The sequence below is a fragment of the Phyllobates terribilis genome, unplaced genomic scaffold (genome assembly GCF_046119375.1).
Source record: "Phyllobates terribilis strain yellow unplaced genomic scaffold, ASM4611937v1 Scaffold_1__5_contigs__length_1240528914, whole genome shotgun sequence".
Lineage (NCBI taxonomy): Eukaryota > Metazoa > Chordata > Amphibia > Anura > Dendrobatidae > Phyllobates > Phyllobates terribilis.
Genome location: NW_027362761.1, coordinates 67,188,932 through 67,209,615, shown reverse-complemented (window position 1 = coordinate 67,209,615; position 20,684 = coordinate 67,188,932). Strand labels below are relative to the sequence as shown.

At 45.4% G+C, this 20,684-nt stretch overlaps 1 protein-coding gene across 1 annotated transcript in view; it reads right to left on the bottom strand.

Moving 5' to 3' along the window:
- Positions 1-20,684, bottom strand: part of SUSD1 (sushi domain containing 1) — a 644,959-nt gene that overhangs the window by 423,257 nt on the left and 201,018 nt on the right. The window contains exon 9 of the mRNA XM_073663765.1: positions 4,002-4,181. Coding sequence (XP_073519866.1) covers positions 4,002-4,181 — 180 coding nt within the window. The remainder of the gene's footprint in view (positions 1-4,001; positions 4,182-20,684) is intronic.

Sequence of the window (20,684 nt, the reverse complement as noted above, 5' to 3'; positions counted from 1 at the left end):
GGTGGTAGTGTGATGGTCTGAGGCTGTTTTGCTGCTTCAGGACCTGGAAGACTTGCACTAAACTGGCATATTTGCAATTCTCCAGAATAAAGCCTGGCGTGGATGTTTCAAAATAGTCACTGCAGCCATAGAGGAATTCATTAAGAGGTGCAATTTCTATAATGGGTGACTTTTGTTTTTTTTCTGCAGTTCTGGCACCTTCGTGGCTCCGCAAATGTTACTATTCTAGCAAATCTGTGCTCAAAAAGCCAAATAGCGCTCCTTCCTTCTCAACCCCGACGGGTGGCCTAACATTCATTTTTTACGACATATGGGGCATCGCCGCATTTGGGAAAAATTGCGCAATAAATTATGAGGTCTAGTTTCACCTGCTAACCCTTGTGTACCTGACAAATTTGCAGCAAATACAAAATTTACATTTTTACCACAAAAATGTCATATTTCCAAGTTTCAATGTTATAAAATTCTGTGAGGTACCTATGGGTTTAAAATACTCACTACATCCCTAGATGAATTCCTTAGACAGTGAAGTTTCCAATATGGGGTCACCTGGGGGGTTTGTGCTGTTCAGGCACCTCGTGGACTCAGCTAATGGAACCTACAATCTATTCAAACTAAATCTGTGTTCTAAAAGCCAAGTAGAGCTTCTTTCCATCCGATCCCCGCTGTGTGCTCAAACAGTAGTGTACAACCACAAATGAGATACTTGCAATTGCATAACAAATTATGGGGTCCATTTTCTCCTATTACCCCTTGTGTAAATTATACGTTTTGTGCTAAAACAGTATTCTAGTGGAAAAAAAAAAATGTTGTTCCCACATCTAAAAGTTATAAAGTTTTGTAAATCACCTGTAGGTTAAAAATGCTCAGTACACCCCTAGATGAATTCCTTGAGGGGTCTAGTTTCCAAAATGGGGTCACTTGTGGGGGGTTTCTGCTGTTTTCGCATGTCAAGGGCTCTCCAAATGCAACATGGCATTCACAATCTATTCCAGACAAATAGCGCTCTTTCCTTTCCTAGCCCTGCCATGTGCCGAAACATATGTTATTGACCATATATGGGGTATCATTGCGTTCAGGAGAAATTGCATAACAACTAAAGGGCCCGTTTTCTGCTATCTATTATCCATTATGAAAACAACATTTTCGTGAAAAAATAAAAATTTTCAATATGATGGTCTAGCGTTATCAAATTCTGTGAGGTACCTGTGGGTTCAAAATGCTCTCTATACCCCCGGATAAAATCCTTCAGGGGTGTAGTGTCCAAAATGGGGTAACTTGTGGGGATTTCCACTGTTTAGGCACATCAGGGCCTCTCTAAACGCGACATGATGCCCGCAGACCATTCCATCAAAGTCTGCGTTCCAAAACGTCACTCCTTTCTTTTCAAGCCCTGCCGTGCGCCCAAACAGTAGTTTTCCCCACATATGGGATATCGGCATACTCAAGAGAAATTGCACAATAAAATTTAGGGTCATTTTCTCCTCTTACCCTCGTGAAAACATTTGGAGCTAAAGTAACATTTTTGTGAAAAAAAGTAAAATGTTCATTTTTTCTTTCCACATTGCTTTAGTTCCTGTGAAGCACTTGAAGGGTTAATAAACTTCTTAAATGTGGTTTTTGAGGACTTTGAGGGGTACAGTTTTTAGAATGGTGTCACTTTTGGGTATTTTCTGTCATATAGGCCCCCCCAAAGTCACTTCAAATGTGATGTGGTCCCTAATCAATGGTTTTGTAAATTTTGTTGGAAAAATGAGAAATTGCTGATCAACTTTTAACCCTTCTCACTTTCTGACAAAAAAAATATGTTTCAAAAATGATTCAGATGTAAAGTAACATGTTGGACAATTTATGTATTTACTATTTTGTGTGACATAAATCTTTGGTTTAAGGGCATAAGAATTAAAAGTATTAAAATTGCCAAATTCTCTCAATTTTCACCAAATTTCCAATATTTTCACAAAGAAACGCAAGTCATATCAAACAAATTTTACCACTAATATGAGGTACAATATGTCACAAAAAAAAATTCTCAGAATCAGTGGGATCCATTGAAGAGTTCCAGAGTTCTTACCTCATAAATTAACACTGGTCAGATTTCAAAAATTTGACCTGGTCATTAAGGTCAAAATTGGCTAAGTCACTAAAGGGTTAAACAACATAGGCCACTTGTTGATATTATTTTGATAAAGAAAGCCTGAGGAAGGAGCCTATGTGCTCTGAAAGCTTGCATATATCATTTTTTTCTGATTAGCTAATAATGTTATCGCTCCGAGAATACTTTTGTCATTTTTGGGCATAAAATTATTTACATCGATTTTTCTGGCTAACACGGTGCCACAATATAACTTTGTATTGTACTTCATGATAAAAAAGAGCATAAAATCTAACCCACCGCAACAAAATATACCCAATCAGGCTGGTCCTTTCTCTAATGTAAAACCTTTCTTTGTGCCAACAGGCCTCAAAAAACGGGGACAGAGCAGGACCCAGACCTGACTGTTCAGACACCTGCTCCTTGAAAACTAAATAAACTAAATGCATAGCCCAAAAAGGGGGAGTCTATTTTACTTTGAGGTATTTTTTCATTTTGTTTTTATCCTAGGTGTCACAGTTCCACCCTCAGTGTGTCTGGGATGCAGTTACTGACAGCTCAGCCATCCAATCTGGTACAGGGGCGTGCTGAAGCTGTCAGTACTTTGATGGACAGCACGGTTGTCCAGTCTGGTGCAGGGGTGTGTTGAGCTGTCACTGTGTTGATTGATAGCTCGGCCATCCAATCTGAGACTAGGAGGTGCTGGCTATCTCCAGGTGATTGGCCAGCTACCTAACTGGGCTGTTACTCCCAGACCTCTGCCAGATGTACACTCATCTTGTGTGAGGTTTGTCTCTCTGTGCCTTGTGTTCTGTGCATTGATCTTTTGTTGCCTGACCTTGGACCTCGTTCTAATCATTCGTCTGTTTAACTCCTTCTGCTTTGAAACGCTATCCTCCTGGTATTCTGACCTTGGAACATTACCTGACTACGCCTTTGTCTCTTCCTTCTGTTTATGACATACCCTCCTGGATTTTGACCTCTGACTTCTTGACTATCCCATCTCACAGCTTGGCCGTAAGAAGTGAAGAAGCATCACACTAGGTTGTTTATTATGGGCCACTGTGTGAATGTGCACCTACACATTGCACTTATACCAACATGTGTTCCAGCTCATTTCTTTGGTGTTGCTTTAGTTTATTGTTCTTTGTTCATATAGGGGCATGGCTCCCCTTTTTTGGGCTGGGCATTTAGTTTATCATTGAGGAAACAGAGAGGAAGGTATGACATTGCAGAGGGTGGGTGGGGAGAATTGCCTCTAGACTATAAGGACATGTTCACACGTTCATTATTTGGTCAATATTTTACGTCACTATTTGTAAGCCAAAACCAGGAGTGGGTAATAAATCCAGAAGTGGTGACTTGTTTCTATTATACTTTTCCTCTGATTGTTCCACTCCTGGGTTTGGCTTACAGACGCTGAGGTAAAAAACTCACTAAATACTCAACGTGTGAATGTGGCCTAAGACGCAGGCACTTTCTAGTAAAATATTTTGTTGTAAAAAGTGCAGTTTTTGGTAAAAAATTTGGTAGATTATGACATTAAGTAGATAGACATTTAGGATTAAAATAAAATTTAAACTTCGGACCACCCCTTTAAGCAGGATGTCACTGCGGGTGAAGTGTTAATACCAGACATGCACGAGGATTCTACACCGGGTTCGATATGTAAATGTGCATTAGCACACGGGTGACGGCTGGGGCAGGCAGTCTTATGCCCTCTGTAGCTCCCCAGAAAGTATAAATGGAAAAGAGTTTTCTGCTAATATATTTCAAACATATAAATGGTGTTATAGAAAAGATGGAGGGGGTATACATTAAGAGATTTATGATCAAGGCCTTCTCCAGTGTAAATTAACTCCATTTAGATGTTTTCAAATATGTGATATGCTGAATGTGATCTTACCTCTGCATACAATGCTACTGCCTACCCATTTTCCTTTTTCATTACAGACAGCAGTCTTATTTCCGCTGTATTCCACAAAGCCAGGCGTACATTCAAAACTGACAGTGTTTCCATAAGTAGTATTCCATAATATATCAGGTTTTGTGTTATTGATGGCTGGTGGAGGCCCACAGTCAACAACTAAGAAGAAAACATTAAAATGAGGATTACATGTATAAATCAATCATTGTTCCTATCATAGCTGTCTGCCCCCAAACTCATGAGCATTTTCAGATACACATATGGCATAGGCAATGGCAATCCCTGATATTGTTGGCATGGTAGGAGCCACACATTTTCTTCTAAATTAAGACAATTCATTTAGAGAGCACAGAACCTTAGGACGGGTTTGCACTACCAGAACGATGGGGTAAAATGACTGCTGACAGGCTATATGTTTGCCAACCGGCGGTCACCTACTGTTTAGACGGGCAAATTGCATTTAGGCTATGTGCCCACGATGCAGAAATGAAGCAGAAAATTTCTGCAGCATTTCTGCATCTCCCTGGCAGAAAAAAACGCATGCAGATTGTGCATGCGTTTTTCCTGCAGAATACATGCGGATCCACATGCGGGTTCACATGCGTTTCCACATGCAGATTGACAAGCACTTTCCAGGCGATAGCATCACTTGGAAAGTGCTTGACAACTAGGTCACCCTGTATAAATCCATGCAAACAGCATGGATTTATACAGTGTGAACCGTAAAAATTAAAACAAATAAAGCTATACTCACCCCCGAGGCCCCGGTGTGGCTGCAGTGCTGCTTCCTGGCTGGTTCCCGGCTGCCGGCATATTGCGAGACAGAGCGGTGAAGGGCCTGCGGTCACATGACTGTGACGTCACCGAAGGTCCTTCAGCGCTGCTGGCATTCAGAGAGAAGACGCCGGACAGGTGAGTATAAACTTTATTTGTTATTTTATTCTTTTTTTACAGGTACAATGGTACCCAGGTCTGGATGAGAGTCTCCTCTCCTCCAGAACTGGGTACCATCCGCACATAGAGACGCATAGAAGCCGCTTGTAAAAATGTACAGTCGCGGTTTCTGTGCGTCTCAATGCAAGTCAATGGCTTTAGGCTGTGTGCCCACGTAGCGTTTTTCAAGCGTTTATGCTGCGGAATTTCCGCAGCGGAAACGCTTGTAAAACGCTAGGTAATCCGCACCCCATGGTCCCCAAGGGGATTCCGCATGTTCTATGCACATGCTGCGGATTTTTCCGCAGCGTTTATGCTGCGTACAAAAATCCGCAGCATGTCATTTAATTTTGCGGAAGTGCAGCGGAACTCCCGCCATTGACTTGCATTGAGACGCACAGAAACCGCGACTGTACATTTTTACAAGCGACTTCTATGCGTCTCTATGTGCGGATGGTACCCAGTTCTGGAGGAGAGGAGACTCTCATCCAGACCTGGGTACCATTGTACCTGTAAAAAAAGAATAAAATAACAAATAAAGTTTATACTCACCTGTCCGGCGGCTTCTCTCTGAATGCCAGCAGCGCTGAAGGACCTTCGGTGACGTCACAGTCATGTGACCGCAGGCCCTTCACCGCTCTGTCTCGCGATATGCCGGCAGCCGGGAACCAGCCAGGAAGCAGCGCTGCAGCCACGCCGGGGCCTCGGGGGTGAGTATAGCTTTATTTGTTTTAATTTTTACGGTTCACACTGTATAAATCCATGCTGTTTGCATGGATTTATACAGGGTGACCTAGTTGTCAAGCACTTTCCAAGTGATGCTATCGCCTGGAAAGTGCTTGTCAATCTGCATGTGGAAACGCATGTGAACCCGCATGTGGATCCGCATGTATTCTGCAGGAAAAACGCATGCACAATCTGCATGCGTTTTTTTCTGCCAGGGAGATGCAGAAATGCTGATGAAATTTTCTGCTTCATTTCTGCATCGTGGGCACATAGCCTTACAATGCACACCAAATGATCACTAATAGATCATTCTGTTCGCATAGGCTGCTTTTATTCTCAGCAGCACGTGTTCTGTTTACACAGGATGATGTGCTGCCAAAAACGATGATCTTTTAAGCAAACCAAAAAATAATTTCACTCGACGAATGAGCATTTCTCATTCGTCAGGTGATCGTCAATCAGTTTATACCGCTTGAGTTCCAAGGATAATAGTGCAGTCGAAATGTATTGTTAGGGTATGTTCACGCTGCCTTAAATAGTCTCCAGTACCAGCAAAATCAATGAGATTTCTGAACTCTCATGCACATGTTGCATTTTTTCTGCATGTATTTGGAGCCCTGCTATGATTTTTCAAAAAATGCAGCATGCCAATTATTTGGGTTTGCCAGCACTTTTGCAACATTTTGACCCCCGTTGAAAGCAATAACAAACTCTAAAAATGCTTATAAAACACTGCATAACTTTTGTGCAGTGTTTAACCAGTTCCCGACCACCCACTGTACATAAACGTCGGCGCTGCCTGGGCTCTGTGCAGCGCCGACGTTTAAAAACGGTGGGTGGTCCCGCAGCGCTCAGGACCCCCAGGGTCCTGCAAGCGCTGCGGTTCTGGTGCAGAGCGATAGCTCTGACATGTGGCATCATGGGGACCTGATTGGATCAGGTCCCCATGATGTTAACCTGTTCCTATCTTCTAGATGCCGCGATCCATAGCGATCGCGGCATTTAAAAGATAGTGACAGCCGGTGGTCGGTGATCGGGACCCCCACATACCTTAGCAGCGAGGGGATCCTGGTGCTGTGACCTCTGACATCATCGAGACCTGATTGGCTCAGGTCTCGATGATGTCAGCGTCACACCAGCCAATCAGAGAGATCACGAGGGAAGTTTGTTTTAGCAACAAACTTTCCCGGGCGATCTCCTGATAAATACACTGTTTCTCCTCGGATCTCAGTGAGAGAGCAGAGGAGAAACAGTGTGACAAGAGCTGTCAGCCTTGCCACTGTGAAAGTGAAAAAAAAAAAAGAAAGAAAGTAAGAGTTAGGTTAGGGTTAGTCAGTCCTGTCAGTCAGTCAGTCCTGTCAGATCAGTCAGTCCTGTCAGTCAGTCAGTCCTGTCAGATCAGTCCTGTCAGATCAGTCAGTCCTGTCAGTCAGTCCTGTCAGATCAGTCAGTCCTGTCAGGTCAGTCAGTCCGGTCAGTCCAGTCCGGTCAGTCCAGTCCGGTCCGTTCAGTCCAGTCAAAAAATATAAAAACAAATAAAATGGCCCGTCAGACTTATACCGCAGAGGAGGTGTATGCCCTGCTATGTTCTGACAGTGATGACAGTGCAATGTCAGATGGAGATGTGGATTTTGAGGGCTTTAGTAGTGGTGACTAGTGTTGAGCCACCCCCGTAGTGTTCGAGTTCGGTTCGGTTCGTCGAACACCCGTGTGTTCGCCGAACTGTTCGTCGAACACCTTCGAACACCGTTAAAACCAATGGCAGGCAAACAAAAACACATAGAAACACATAGAAAACACCTTCAAAGGTGTCCAAAAGCTGACAAACTGCTCAGAAGACATAACTAACACATGGAAAAGTGACAAGTACATATAGTCATGCGAAAATAAAAGAGGTGGAGGAGTAAAAGGAGGGGGAGACACAGATATAGGCATGTCATGCCCTTCTAAAATCCAAAAAGTGAGAAGCCGACACGGCCAGTCCGCTCCTGCCCGTGCCACCTCCGTGTCGCCGGGTTTGTGCCAGAGCCGCGGTGAACCCTGATGGCCAGCCCCCCTCTCCCAATACTGGTGCCTGTCCGCTGGTGGGTCGAGCGAGCCCCCCTGTGGTGGAGGCAGCTCTAAGCTTTTTAATTTAAATTGTCTCTCTAATTTGAATGAATACACTTTAAATCCATTTACAAGGATCTATTGGAGGGCAAGTCTCATGCCAGCAGCCGCGGTAATTCCAGCTCCAGTAGCGTCCACTAAAGCTGCTGCAGTTAAAAAGCTTTTATAAGGATCGAGCTCGGCTGTCCACCGCAAGGCATCCTACTGCCAGTCCCAGCCCCTATGCCTTGGGGTGCCTCCTGATGCTCTTCACTAAGTATCCCATGGTCCCGAAGCATTTCCTTTGAAAAAATTAAGTGTCTAAACTACAGGTGGTGCAGCTTGCTTAACAGCCGGGATAATCCGCTGACTAGCAGACACTGCTACTAGGCACAAAGTATTTCCTGGGCTAGATGCAGTTAAAAATTTGTAATTAGATACTCTCGTTGGATGCTGAGAAAGCATTCCATAGAGTCTCCTGGCACGCCATATATGATTCTCTTAAAAAGCTTGGGGTAGGGGTCTAGGGGACCCTTTTATAGCCAAAATCACGGCCCTGTATCGCAATACGTCACCTAGGCTGAAGATAAATGGAACTGTAGCACCCTGAGGGCTCGGTTGCTACAGACGTATTGCACCTCACCCAGAGGTGTGATATCTCACTCTCAGGTAAGGATGGAGTGTGGATCAGGACCCGACACCTGCATGCATTACACCACATTGCCGTGGGGCAGGGCGACCAATATGCTCCTGAGATGGGCACGACAGTCCCTGTCCCTGGCTGGAGTGGGGGGAGGGAACACTGAGGAAGGGGAACCCTGTAGTGCAGGAGCAGGGAGGAAGCAGTTCCTGGGTGCATTGAGAAGGGAGTATAAAAGGTGGGCACCATCTTAGTTCAGTGCAGAGAAGTCTGAGCAGAAGTGGCAGGGAGCAAGGGCTCTGCATGAGCTCTGCTCCGGAGGCGGGCCTAGTAACAGAGGCCCAGGCCTGGAAGAGGGAGAAGGAAGGAAGAGGAGCGGAGAAGGCTCCAGGAACGAGGAATGAAGGGATCTCAGGGGTGCGGATGGGCGAGTCGCCACCGCACGCCCGAATCCACCTGCGTGGAGGGGTCAGGCCAAAGGGGGAGACCGGTCCCCGAACTAGTGGAGGCAGGAAACGACCCTCAGCTAGAAACCGGAGGCTCTGACATTTTATGTGGCGCAGCCCCTCGCTACACCCGCTAGGAAGGCACCACATAGGGTCAGGGAAACTGGCGCCAAGTTTACCAAGAGGAGGCCCGAGGCAGCCGGACAGAAGTGTTGGTAAGAAAGGCCAGACAAAGGACACACAAAGGGGGTCCTGTGAAGTGCTCCAAAGTTATCTGGGAGTTGTCTGAGCCCCTCACCTGGTGAGCACAGTACGACGTGGGCAGCCGTTACCTGCAGACGTGGTCTGGATAATAAGAACTGTGAGTAAAGGCCCTGAACTGCATCACTGACTCCGTGTCGTTACTGCTGCTGCCCTGCACCATCACCCCCATCCTCCGCATACACTGCCCTGAGGCTATACTCCTCCCGTGGGGAGTTATGCTACGCTCTGCTGCACCCACAACACCAGCCTCAGCGGTCTGCCCTGTAGCGGCGGTTCACTCTGACCGCAATCCACGGGTGGCGTAGTCGGACATTTAAACATCAAAACCACATAAATAGTTCCGCCACTGGTTTGACCGCCCTGAGCCACGGAACCGGGTCGCCGCCACGAAGACTACAACCACCAGCATCCACCAAAAAGGGTCCGGCTCCGGGTGTCCCAAGGCCCAGGGGGTGCGTCAGAACATTTTCATCACCTTTCACAATCACCAATGGGACAAGGCAGTGATGTCCTCTGTCCCCTCTCTTATACATCCTAGTGACGGAGCACCTGCTCTCATCAATTCGCCATAACCCCAATATTAGGTGGATTGAGGTGGGAGGCACCGAGTACAAGTGCTCTCTATTTGCTGATGATGTCCTAGTATATATCACTCAATCACATATATCCATCCATGCTGTTATGGCTGAAATAGATCACTTTGTTACATGGTAAAATTTTAAAATCAATGCAGCGAAGTCTGAGGCCCTCGATGTCTCCCTCCCCAAATCCATATAGGATTCCATCCAGTCCAACTTTCCCTTTGCCTGGCCCTCACAGGGTATCAAATACTTAGGAATTCCTATTCATAGAGACCTCTCCCATCTATGTTATCTTAATTTTGGGCCCTTTATTGAACAACTCCATACAGACCACGGTTGGCAAGTTAGAACTGTAAGATTCACTACGTGAACCACTGGTGTTTTGTGGAAAAGCACATGTACACTGCGTTCCAAATTATTATGCAAAAAGTGTTTAGGAGTGATAAGGGAAGAATTTGTTTGTTTGTCAGTTAAACTCATTGATGGTGATGTGTGTCAGGGCTCTTTATATCACTGTAAGCAATTGCAGACACCTGTGCTAATTAGTTTGGCAGGTGTGTCCAATGAAAGGCAAGACTACTTAAGAAGGCTCTCTCACATTATTAAGCAGCCTACATTTTCTGCCAAAATGGGAAAGAAAAAGGATGTGTCGGCTGCTGAGAAGCAACAAATTGTGGAGTGTTTAGGTCAAGGCATGACTACAATCAACATTGTGCGATGATCAGGATGAAGTGTCTTGGCAATCAAGAAGTATGTAGCTGATTCACAGTACACACGTGTGCGTGCTGATAAGGGCAAATTGAGGACTCTTTCCTACAGGCAATTACGTCAGGTTGAAAGAGCAGCGGCAAAAAAGCCTTGTCATAGCAGCAGACAAGTTTTTGAAGCTGCTTGTGCCTCCAATGTCCCCCGAACAACAAGATGCAGGGTCCTTCAGAGGTTTGCAGCTGTGCATGCGCCATCCTGTCGACCTCCTCTATCCACTTCACACAAGCAGAAACGGCTCCAGTGGGCCAAACATTACATGAAGACTGATTTCAAAACTGTTTTGTTCACGTATGAGTGCCGTGCAGCGCTCGATGGTCCAGATGGATGGAGTGGAGGATGGCTGGTTGATGGACACCCCACGCAAACACGGCTACAGCGCCAACAAGGAGGAGGTGGAGTAATGTTTTGGGCTGGAATCATGGGGAGAGAGATTGTCGGCCCCTTTAGGATCCCTGAAGGCGCTAAAGATGAACTCCATAATGTATGTGGATTTTCTCAAACAGCACTTCCTGCCATGGTTCAAGAAGAAGAACCGTGTATTTCACAGCAAGATCATTTTTCTGCATGATAATGCACCATCTCATGCTGCACATAAAACATCTGCATCTCTGGCTGATATGGGCATAAAAGGGGACAAACTTATGGTGTGACCCCCATGCTCCCCTGACCTCTACCCCATTCAGAACCTTTGGAGCATCATTAAAAGGAGTGTCTATGATGGCGGGAGGCAGTTCACATCTAAGCAACAGCTCTGGGAGGGTATTCTGTCCTCATGCAAAACAATTGAAGCAGAAACCATCCAAAACCTGACAAATTCAATGGACGAGAGAGTTCAGAAGCTCCTTTCGAACAAGGGGTCCTATGTGAAAATGTAACATCACCTAGAATAAAGTTTTGACTTGAAAACTGTTTGATTTCAGTTTCTAACAACCTGCTAATGCTTATAATTTCAAAAATGACCATTTTTTTGGTCTTTATTAAAATGAAAAGGTTGATCGAAAAGTTTGGGGGATCTAAGAGTGTGGCAACCCAGTAGTCATGATTACTTCGAATTCTGACAATATGAGGGTCATGCTGCAGGTAGTGCAGCAAGAAGGCACTTATGTGCCTTGCGCATCTCGGAGCCCCAAAATTATTTTCCGGGCTAGATGCAGCTAAAAATTATTTTTAATTTTAAATCTGGTGAAGCTTTAGTATAGATGGCCTAATAGGATCAGTGCTGCACACTGCTACAAAGTCCAAATTATTTTCCAGCCAAGATACAGATAAACATGATTAGTAATTTGAAAGCTTAAAACGGTTGGTAGGGTGATTTTAACCAATCATCAAGCTTTTACTCTCCCCAGGATGACACAGGGGTAGAAAAGTCGTTTCGGATCCATGATTTGTTCATCTTTATGAACGTGAGTCTGTCTACATTATCAGTGGAGAGCCGCGTGCGCTTATCTGTCAGCACACCACCAGCAGCGCTGAACACACGTTCAGACAGAACGCTGGCTGCGGGGCATGACAAGATCTCCAAGGCGTAAGTGGCTAGCTCCGGCCATTTATCCAGATTGGAAGCCCAAAAAGAGCAAGGGTCCAGTGACACAGTCGTGGCTTCAATGTTTACTTGGAGATACTCCTGTACCATCGTCTCTAGGCGTTGACTATGTGTCAGACTTCTTGTCTCCTGTGGCCTTGCAAAGGATGGGCTAAAAAAGTGGTGAAATGATTCCGCAAAATTGATGTTACCAGCAGATACTGTGGTTCTGTTACGGTTTGAGTGCTGAACACTTGACGGTCCCACGGTTGGCAAGTTGGAACTGTGAGATTCACTACGTGCACCACTGGTATTTTGTGGAAAAGCACATGTAAGATTCTGCAACAGTCTCTGCTGATACTCCTGCATGCGTGCATCCCTTTCTATGGCAGGAATAATTTCTGCAAATTTACTTTTGTACCGGGGATCTAACAGTGTGGCAACCCAGTAGTCAGGATTATTTCTAATTCTCACAATTCGAGGGTCATGTTGCAGGTAGTGCAGCAAGAAGGCACTCATGTGTGTTGCGCATCCAGGAGCACCAAGTCCCTGTTGTGTTGGTGGCGAGGTAACAATCATGCTTCCTTCCTCTGTCCTCTCCCCCCAACCTCGCACAACAGAAATGTGATCAAGGTCTCCCTCATCTGATGAGTCTTCCATCAGTTCGTCCTCCACTTCTTCCTGGGCTCCTGCACCTTCCTCACTAGTTTGGCTGCTACCATGCGCCCTGGTAAAACCATCTCCCCCACCCTCACATGCCTGCCGCCTTGGTGCTGCCGACCGTCTGGACCTTGCAGATGTTAGCCCTTCCGCATACAACTCCTCCTCCTCTACTTCCTCCACCTCCTCTTGTGCCACCACCTGACTCCGAATTCTGTTTAACATGTGCTCCAGCATGTAAATCACCGGAATAGTCATGCTGATAATGGCATCGTCAGCACTAAACATCTTCGTCGCCATTTCAAAACTGTGCAGAAGGGTGCATAGGTCCCTGATCTGAGACCACTCCTCCAGCGTGATTTGCCCCACCTCTGAATCTCGTTGGCCCAGGCTATACGTCAGAACGTATTGCACCAGGGCTTGTCGGTGCTGCCACAGTCGCTGCAACATGTGCAGAGTTGAATTCCACCGGGTAGGCACATCGCATTTTAGCCGGTGAAGTGGCAGGCCCAACGACTTCTGTAGAGATGTAAGTCGCTGAGCTGCGGGATGCGAACGGCGGAAGTGAGCACACAGCGACCGTGCCCTCTGCAGAAGGCCATCTAGTCTGGGATAGTGGGCTAAAAATTGCTGGACAACCAGGTTCAACACGTGAGCCATACAAGGCACGTGTGTGACATTGCCCCGGCGAAGGGCCGCACCCAGGTTTGCAGCATTGTCGCACACGGCCTTCCCTGGTTTCAGGTCCAGTGGAGACAACCATTCATGAAATTGGTTCTCCAGAGCTGACCACAACTCCTCAGCTGTGTGACTCACATTTCCCAGACATTTCAATGTAAAAACCGCCTGATGACGTTGAGCCCTACTGCCAGCATAGTAAGGAGGTGTGCAGGATCCCTTCTGCGCAGTTAGAAAGCTTGTGGCATGACCAGACAGGCTTTGGGTGCAGGTGGAAGACCAAGAGGAGGTTGAGGAGGCAGAAGCAGTGGAGGAACTTTGACATAAAGAGGATTGACGCACAACTCGTGGGGACGGCAAGACTTGGACAGCAGCCCCTTGTCCTGCTGTCACCATAGTTACCCAGTGCCCAGTCAGCGACATGTAACGCCCCTGTCCATGCCTACTCGTCCAAGTGTCTGTGGTGAAATGCACCCTGTCACACACAGAGTTTCTCAAAGAAGCGGTGATGTTATGTGCGACATGCTGGTGGAGCGCAGGCACACCTTTCTTTGAGAAGTAGTGCCGACTGGGCATCTGGTACTGGGGCACTGCGACGGACATAAGGTCTCAAAAATCCTCTGTGTCCACCAGGCGGAAAGGCAGCATTTCTGTAGCCAAGAGCTTGCAGATGGTGAAATTCAACCTCTTAGCTTTCTCATGGCTAGGAGGAAATGGTCTTTTACTTGTCCACATCTGAGGGACCGAGGGCTGGCTATTGTGCTTAGACGGGGTTGATAAGGGTGTCCCCGGCAAACTGCCGGTCTGTGAGGAAGATGCAGGCGGACATGTTAGGTTGCCTTGATCCAAAGGTGGTGCTATCGATGTCGGACAGCGCTCAACACCAGCTGGTGTTACTACCTCCAAAGAAAATGATGACCTGCCAATCACGCTGGCTGTTGCGGGTAAAGAGGTGGCAGGTCTGCGTCCCAAAACAGGTGTGACTGCTGTCCCCCCAGTCACAGAGGATGAAGAGGCCGCGGATGCACAAGATATGGCAGACGGTGGTTGGCCCGGCCGGCTAGGCCGCATTGTAGCACACTGAGCTTCCCACTGCAACTTATGCTTCATGTCCATGTGCCGGTTCATGCATGAAGTACTCAAACTATGTATTTTTTGGCCTCTACTTAGCTTTTGCTGACAAATGTTACAGATAACACGAGTTGGGTCAGCTTTATCGATCTGAAAAAATGCCCAGGCTATGCAAGGCTTAGCACCCATGCGACCTGAAGAGCCACCACGACTTGTGGTGAGAGGCAGAGTTGTGTTTGAGGATGCAGTTGTTGACGTGCTTCCAGTACTACGTCTCTGTCCAGGAAGGCGCAACCTGACCTCGTCGTCACTAGCATCTTCCTCCACCTCCTCTGCTGACCTCATCTCTTGGCTGACTGTGGGTTGACAGTAAGTGGGATCTCCGACCTCATCATCATCACCCTGTGCGTTATCACACCCGTCGTCCTCAGAGCCAACCTGTTCCTGCCCTGACAAAAAACTAAAGTTGTCGCTCCAATCAGGTATTTGAGTCTTATCATCGTCTTCCTCATTGTCTCCACCAACAGGAGTTACAGTTTGGGAATGAGGGTCTACATTATGGTCAGAACCTTCTGCGTCTGGTCCTGGATCCGACTCATAAAGATTCTGGGCATCAGTGCAGATCATTTCCTCGTCTGGATTCACAGAAGCGCTGGAGTCGACCTCTGATTCCCAGGCTATAGTATGAGTAAACAGCTCTGCAGACTCAACCATCTGTTCTACCTCATACTCAGACGGGCAGCTGGAGATTTGGGAGCTGTGAGGAAGCAAGTGCGATTTGGGTGACACCTTTGAGGACTGGAGTATTTGTGATGTTGAAGTTGATGTGGAGGAGAGCCCACTTAAAGGAGCACTTGATATCCGTTGAAGCACCTGCTGTTTTTGTGCCTCATCTGGAATTTGTAGCGATTGGCGTGGCCGTAAGAAAGGGATCTTATCACATTGTCCGCTAAAAGAAGTAGACATTTTAGTTTGGCTGGAAGATGGTCTTTCTTCTGCAGATGTTACTGTTGCTTTAACACCTACCCCACGGACACAACCTTTTTTCCCCTTCCCAACACGCCTATTCCCCTTTCCACCAGCAGCAGGCCTTTTTCCACTCATTTTGGTGGTTAACTAATTCACAACTCTGGAGTTGTTTGCACAAAAAAACAATGGATGGTAACCGAGCAGAGCTGAGTGGCCAAACTGTGGTATTAGGCCAAAACTATTGGCTGGGTTAGATGCAGAAAAAAATTATTTTGAATTTGCAACCTGATGGAGGTCAGTATAGATGGATTAATAGAACAAGACCCACACACAGCTAGAAGCCCAATATTTTTTCAGAGGTAGATGCAGGAAAAAATATATTCAGTTTGCAACCTGATGGAGGTCAGTATAGATGGACTAATACAACAAGTCCCACACACAGCTAGAAGCCCAAATATTTTTTCAGAGGTACTGTAGATGCAGATAAAAATTAGTTTTAATTTGCAACCTGATGGAGGTCAGTATAGATGGACTAATAGAGAAAGTCCGACACACTACTAGAAGGCCAAATATTTTTTCAGAGCTAGATGCAGAAAAAAATTATATTCAGTTTGCAACCTGATGGAGGTCAGTATAGATGGACTAATAGAAAAAGTCCGACACACTACTAGAAGGCCAAATATTTTTTCAGAGCTAGATGCAGAAAAAAATTATATTCAGTTTGCAACCTGATGGAGGTCAGTATAGATGGATTAATAGAACAAGACCCACACACAGCTAGAAGCCCAATCTTTTTTCAGAGGTAGATGCAGGAAAAAAATATATTCAGTTTGCAACCTGATGGAGGTCAGTATAGATGGACTAATACAACAAGTCCCACACACAGGTAGAAGCCCAAATATTTTTTCAGAGGTACTGTAGATGTAGATAAAAATTAGTTTTAATTTGCAACCTGATGGAGGTCAGTATAGATGGACTAATAGAATGATGCTATGCCCAAAAGATTTTACTTCACTAGGTGCAGTAAAAAAATTGGTATTCTATACACAGGTGGTATATCTTGCAACACAGATAGGCTACTCCACTGACTAACACACTCTGCAATAGGCCAAAAAGGATTAGCTTTGCTAGATTCAGCCAAATGCTGTGAAAAAAACTTGCACAGCACTGGCACAGACCTGCCTGGCAAAAACTGATAGGAACTGATGTAACCTAGTCCTGAAAAGGACTCCAATTACAATTAGTCTTTACTCCCACAACCTATCTATTTAAGAGCACAGACCTCCCTGATAAAAGTCGTAGGAAATGCTGTAACCTAGTCCTTAAAAGGACTGCAATCACAACTATTCCCTACTCCCAAGCTATCTGTAGATTTGTGCGAAAATTGGCTTGAAATTAACAAGGTATAGCGCACACAGCAACAGCGGTGCCGTCTAACACGCAGCTGCAGCAGTGAGAAAATGGTGGCGACGGGGAAAATGGCTTGGTCTTATAGGGCAAGGACATGTGACATACACTGCCAATGACACATGCCCTTGCTTGTGTGAAAAAAAGCACTTCGCTCCGTGTGTGCGCTGCTGATAGGCTGACAGATTGCACCTCCCCACTGCAAATGCGGGAAAGAGAAAAAAAAATGGAGATCTTCATTGTTCCTGCAGAGATCCATCCCCTGCCCCTCCCCCCACCCCGCTGTACACTCAAACTGCGTATTAACATTAATTTTCATCATTACTGAGAAAAAATCCAGTTATGATTTTGGTGCACGAACAGTTATCGAACATAACCTCGAACAGCCGAATTTTTCTCAAATTGTTCGTGTTCGCCGAACGGCTCGAACACCGCCCAAAACAGCTCGAATTTGAGATTGGCGAACAGTTCGAGTAGAACAACGCTCATCTCTAGTGGTGACACTGAGAGCTCAGAAATGAGCAGTGATTCTGGTCCATCCTCAAGCCCAAGGACCAGTACAACAATAGGGGCAAATAGCGCTACTAGAGAAACGTCTCCAAATCAGGGAACACTGCCCAGTACAAGCGCTGTCCCTGCTACTAGTGAATTGGCGCATGCCAGTGTACAAGGGGCTTTGTCACATGATCTAGCATTTCCCAGATGGGGGGCTTCGGATTCGGCTGCTCCATTCAGCCCTGATTTCAACGTCATTCCTGGTATTATTGTGGAGGTGGAAGATTTTGGACCAATTCATTTTTTTAATTTGTTTTTTACAGATAGCTTGCTAGAGCATATTGTCATGCAAACAAATTTATACACATCCCAATTCATAAGCCAGAATCCCCGATGTTACTATGCTAGGGCAAATTTATGGACACCAACTAATGTCCCGGAAATAAAAAAAATTTTAGGACTTACATTAGCCATGGGGCTTGTTAAAAAACCGAGCATTCGATCCTACTGGTCCAACCACCCTGTTCAAGCCACCCCTATGTTTTCAGTCGTTCTTACTAGGACCCGTTATGAAATGCTCATGCGGTTTTGGCATTTTAACGACAATAGTCAATGCCTGCCCAGAAATGCCCCAGAACATGACAGGTTATATAAAATTAGACCCATCATTGAAAATTTGTCAGAAAAATTCTTAAGGCTCTACACCCCAACACAAAATATTTCTATAGATGAGTCCCTTGTAAAATTCAAAGGAAGACTGCACCTCAAGCAATTTATCCCATCTGAAAGGGCAAGGTTTGGAATAAAGATCTATAAAATGTGCGAAAGTTCAACCGGATAGACATCCGCTTTTCGCATATATGAGGGGAAAGATAGCCAACTAAACCCACCAGGATGCCCTACTTATATGGGGACATCTGGAAAAATTGTTTGGGAGCTGATAAGTCCATTTTTTCAAAAAGGCTACAATCTATATGTGGACAATTATTACACCAGCATACCCCTATTTAAAAGTCTGGTTGAACACAACATCGGAGCTTGTGGGACCATTCGTAAAAACCGTCAGGGGTTTCCACAACCATTGGTCAACCAAAAGTTCCAAAAGGGGCAGTCAGGGGCTGTACGCAATGGAGAGCTGCTTGCCCTGAAATATAGGGATAAGAGGGATATTTTTGTCCTCAGCTCGATCCACACAGATGCCACAAGGGCCACTGTAGAACTAGGATCCACCACTCCGAAGCAAAAACCTGTGTCAGTCATTGACTACAACAAACACATGGGGGGTGTGGACCTTGCAGACCAGGTTCTACAGCCATACCAGGTATCAAGAAAGTCCTATACCTGGTATAAAAAGTTGGTTATTTATTTGTTTCAGGTGGCCACATACAATTCTTTTGTGTTGTACAAAAAAAGCAGGAAATTCAGATCCTTTTCTTGATTATCAAGAAAAGGTAATTGAAAATCTTGTTTTTCAAAGTGTTAGCCCTGCTCATCCATTAGAATCTGAGGATGTGAAAAGACTCACTGAGCGACATTTTATTGCACTTATTCCAGCAATGGAAACGAGAAGGAACCCCGAGAAAAGATGTCGTGTATGTACTAAGAGAGGAATGAGGCGTGATACCCGCTACTATTGCCCATAATGCCCATCATTGCCAGCCTTATGCGTCACTGACTGCTTTAAAATCTTCAAAACAGAACCACGTTTTTAAACTGTAAAAATGTATCTCATTATGTCATTCAAACATTTGGTTCATTTAGTGAATGACACAGTCGAGTAGAGCTCACTTAATTTCCAGGGGTGGGGGGGGTTCTATAGAATCTAAACCTTCCATTGCGTGCTTGTTTCTGGAAATCATCCATTGAGTTAAAATGGTCACTACACCCATAGATGAATTCCCAGAGGGGTGTCATTTTCAAAATGGGGTCACTTCAGGGGGGATTCTTTAGTTCTGGTACTTAGCGCCTCTGAAAAGTGCCAGAACAGCAGAATCCCCCCTGAAGTGACCCCATTTTGGAAATGACACCTCTCTGGGAATTCATCTATGAGTTTAGTGACCATTTACCTATCTACTTATTTTCCCACCACTAGATTAATTTATACAGAGGAGTAGATTGTAAAATTCGGTCACTTGTTGGAGGTTTCCTCTGTTTAGGCACTTCAGGGGCTCTCCAAATGCAACATGGCGTCCGCTATCGATTCCAGCCAAATTTCCATTCCAAAAGTCAAATGGCGCTCCTTACCTTCCGAGCCATGCCGTGCGCCCAAACAGTGGTTTTGCACCACATATGGGGTATCAGCGTGCTCAGGAGAAATTGCACAACACATTTTGGGGTCCATTTTTTCTGGCTGCCCTTGTGAAAATTAAAAATTTGAGGCTAAAGTAGCAGTTTTGTGTTAACAATGTGTTTTTTTATTTTCACACTTCAACATTATAAAATTCTGTGAAGCCCCTGGGGGTTCAAGGTGCTCACCACACATCTAGATAAGTTCCTTGAGGGGTCTAGTTTCCAAAATGGGGTCACTTGTTGGGGGTTTCCTCTGTTTAGGCACCTCAGGGGCTCTCCAAATGCAACAAGGCGCCCGCTATCGATTCCAGCCAAATTTCCATTCCAAAAGTCAAATGGCGCTCCTTACCTTCCAAGCCATGCCGTGCGCCCAAACAGTGGTTTTGCACCACATATGGGGTATCAGCGTGCTCAGGATAAATTGCACAACACATTTTGGGGTCCATTTTTTCTGGCTGCCCTTGTGGAAATTAAAAATTTGAGGCTAAAGTAGCAGTTTTGTGTTAAAAATGTGTTTTTTTATTTTCACACTTCAACATTATAAAATTCTGTGAAGCCCCTGGGGGTTCAATGTGCTCACCACACATCTAGATAAGTTCCTTGAGGGGTCTAGTTTCCAAAATGGGATCACTTGTTGGGGGTTTCCTCTGTTTAGGCACCTCAGGGGCTCTCCAAATGCAACATGGCGTCCGCTATCGATTCCAGCCAAATTTCCATTCCAAAAGTCAAATGGCGCTCCTTACCTTCCAAGCCATGCCGTGCGCCCAAACAGTGGTTTTGCACCACATATGGGGTATCAACGTGCTCAGAAGAAATTGCAAAACACATTTTGGGGTCCATTTTTTCTGGCTGCCCTTGTGAAAATTAAAAATTTGAGGCTAAAGTAGCAGTTTTGTGAAAAAAAGTTAAATGTTCATTGCTTTCTTCCACATTCCAAAAATTCCCGTGAAACACCTGAAGGGTTAATAAACTTCTTGAATGTGGTTTGAGCACCTTGAGGGGTGCAGTTTTTAGAATGGTATCACTTTTGGGTATTTTCTGTCATAAAGACCTCTCAAAGTCACTTCAAATAAGATGTGGTCCCTAAAAAAATGTTTTTGTAAATTTTGTTGTAAAAATGAGAAA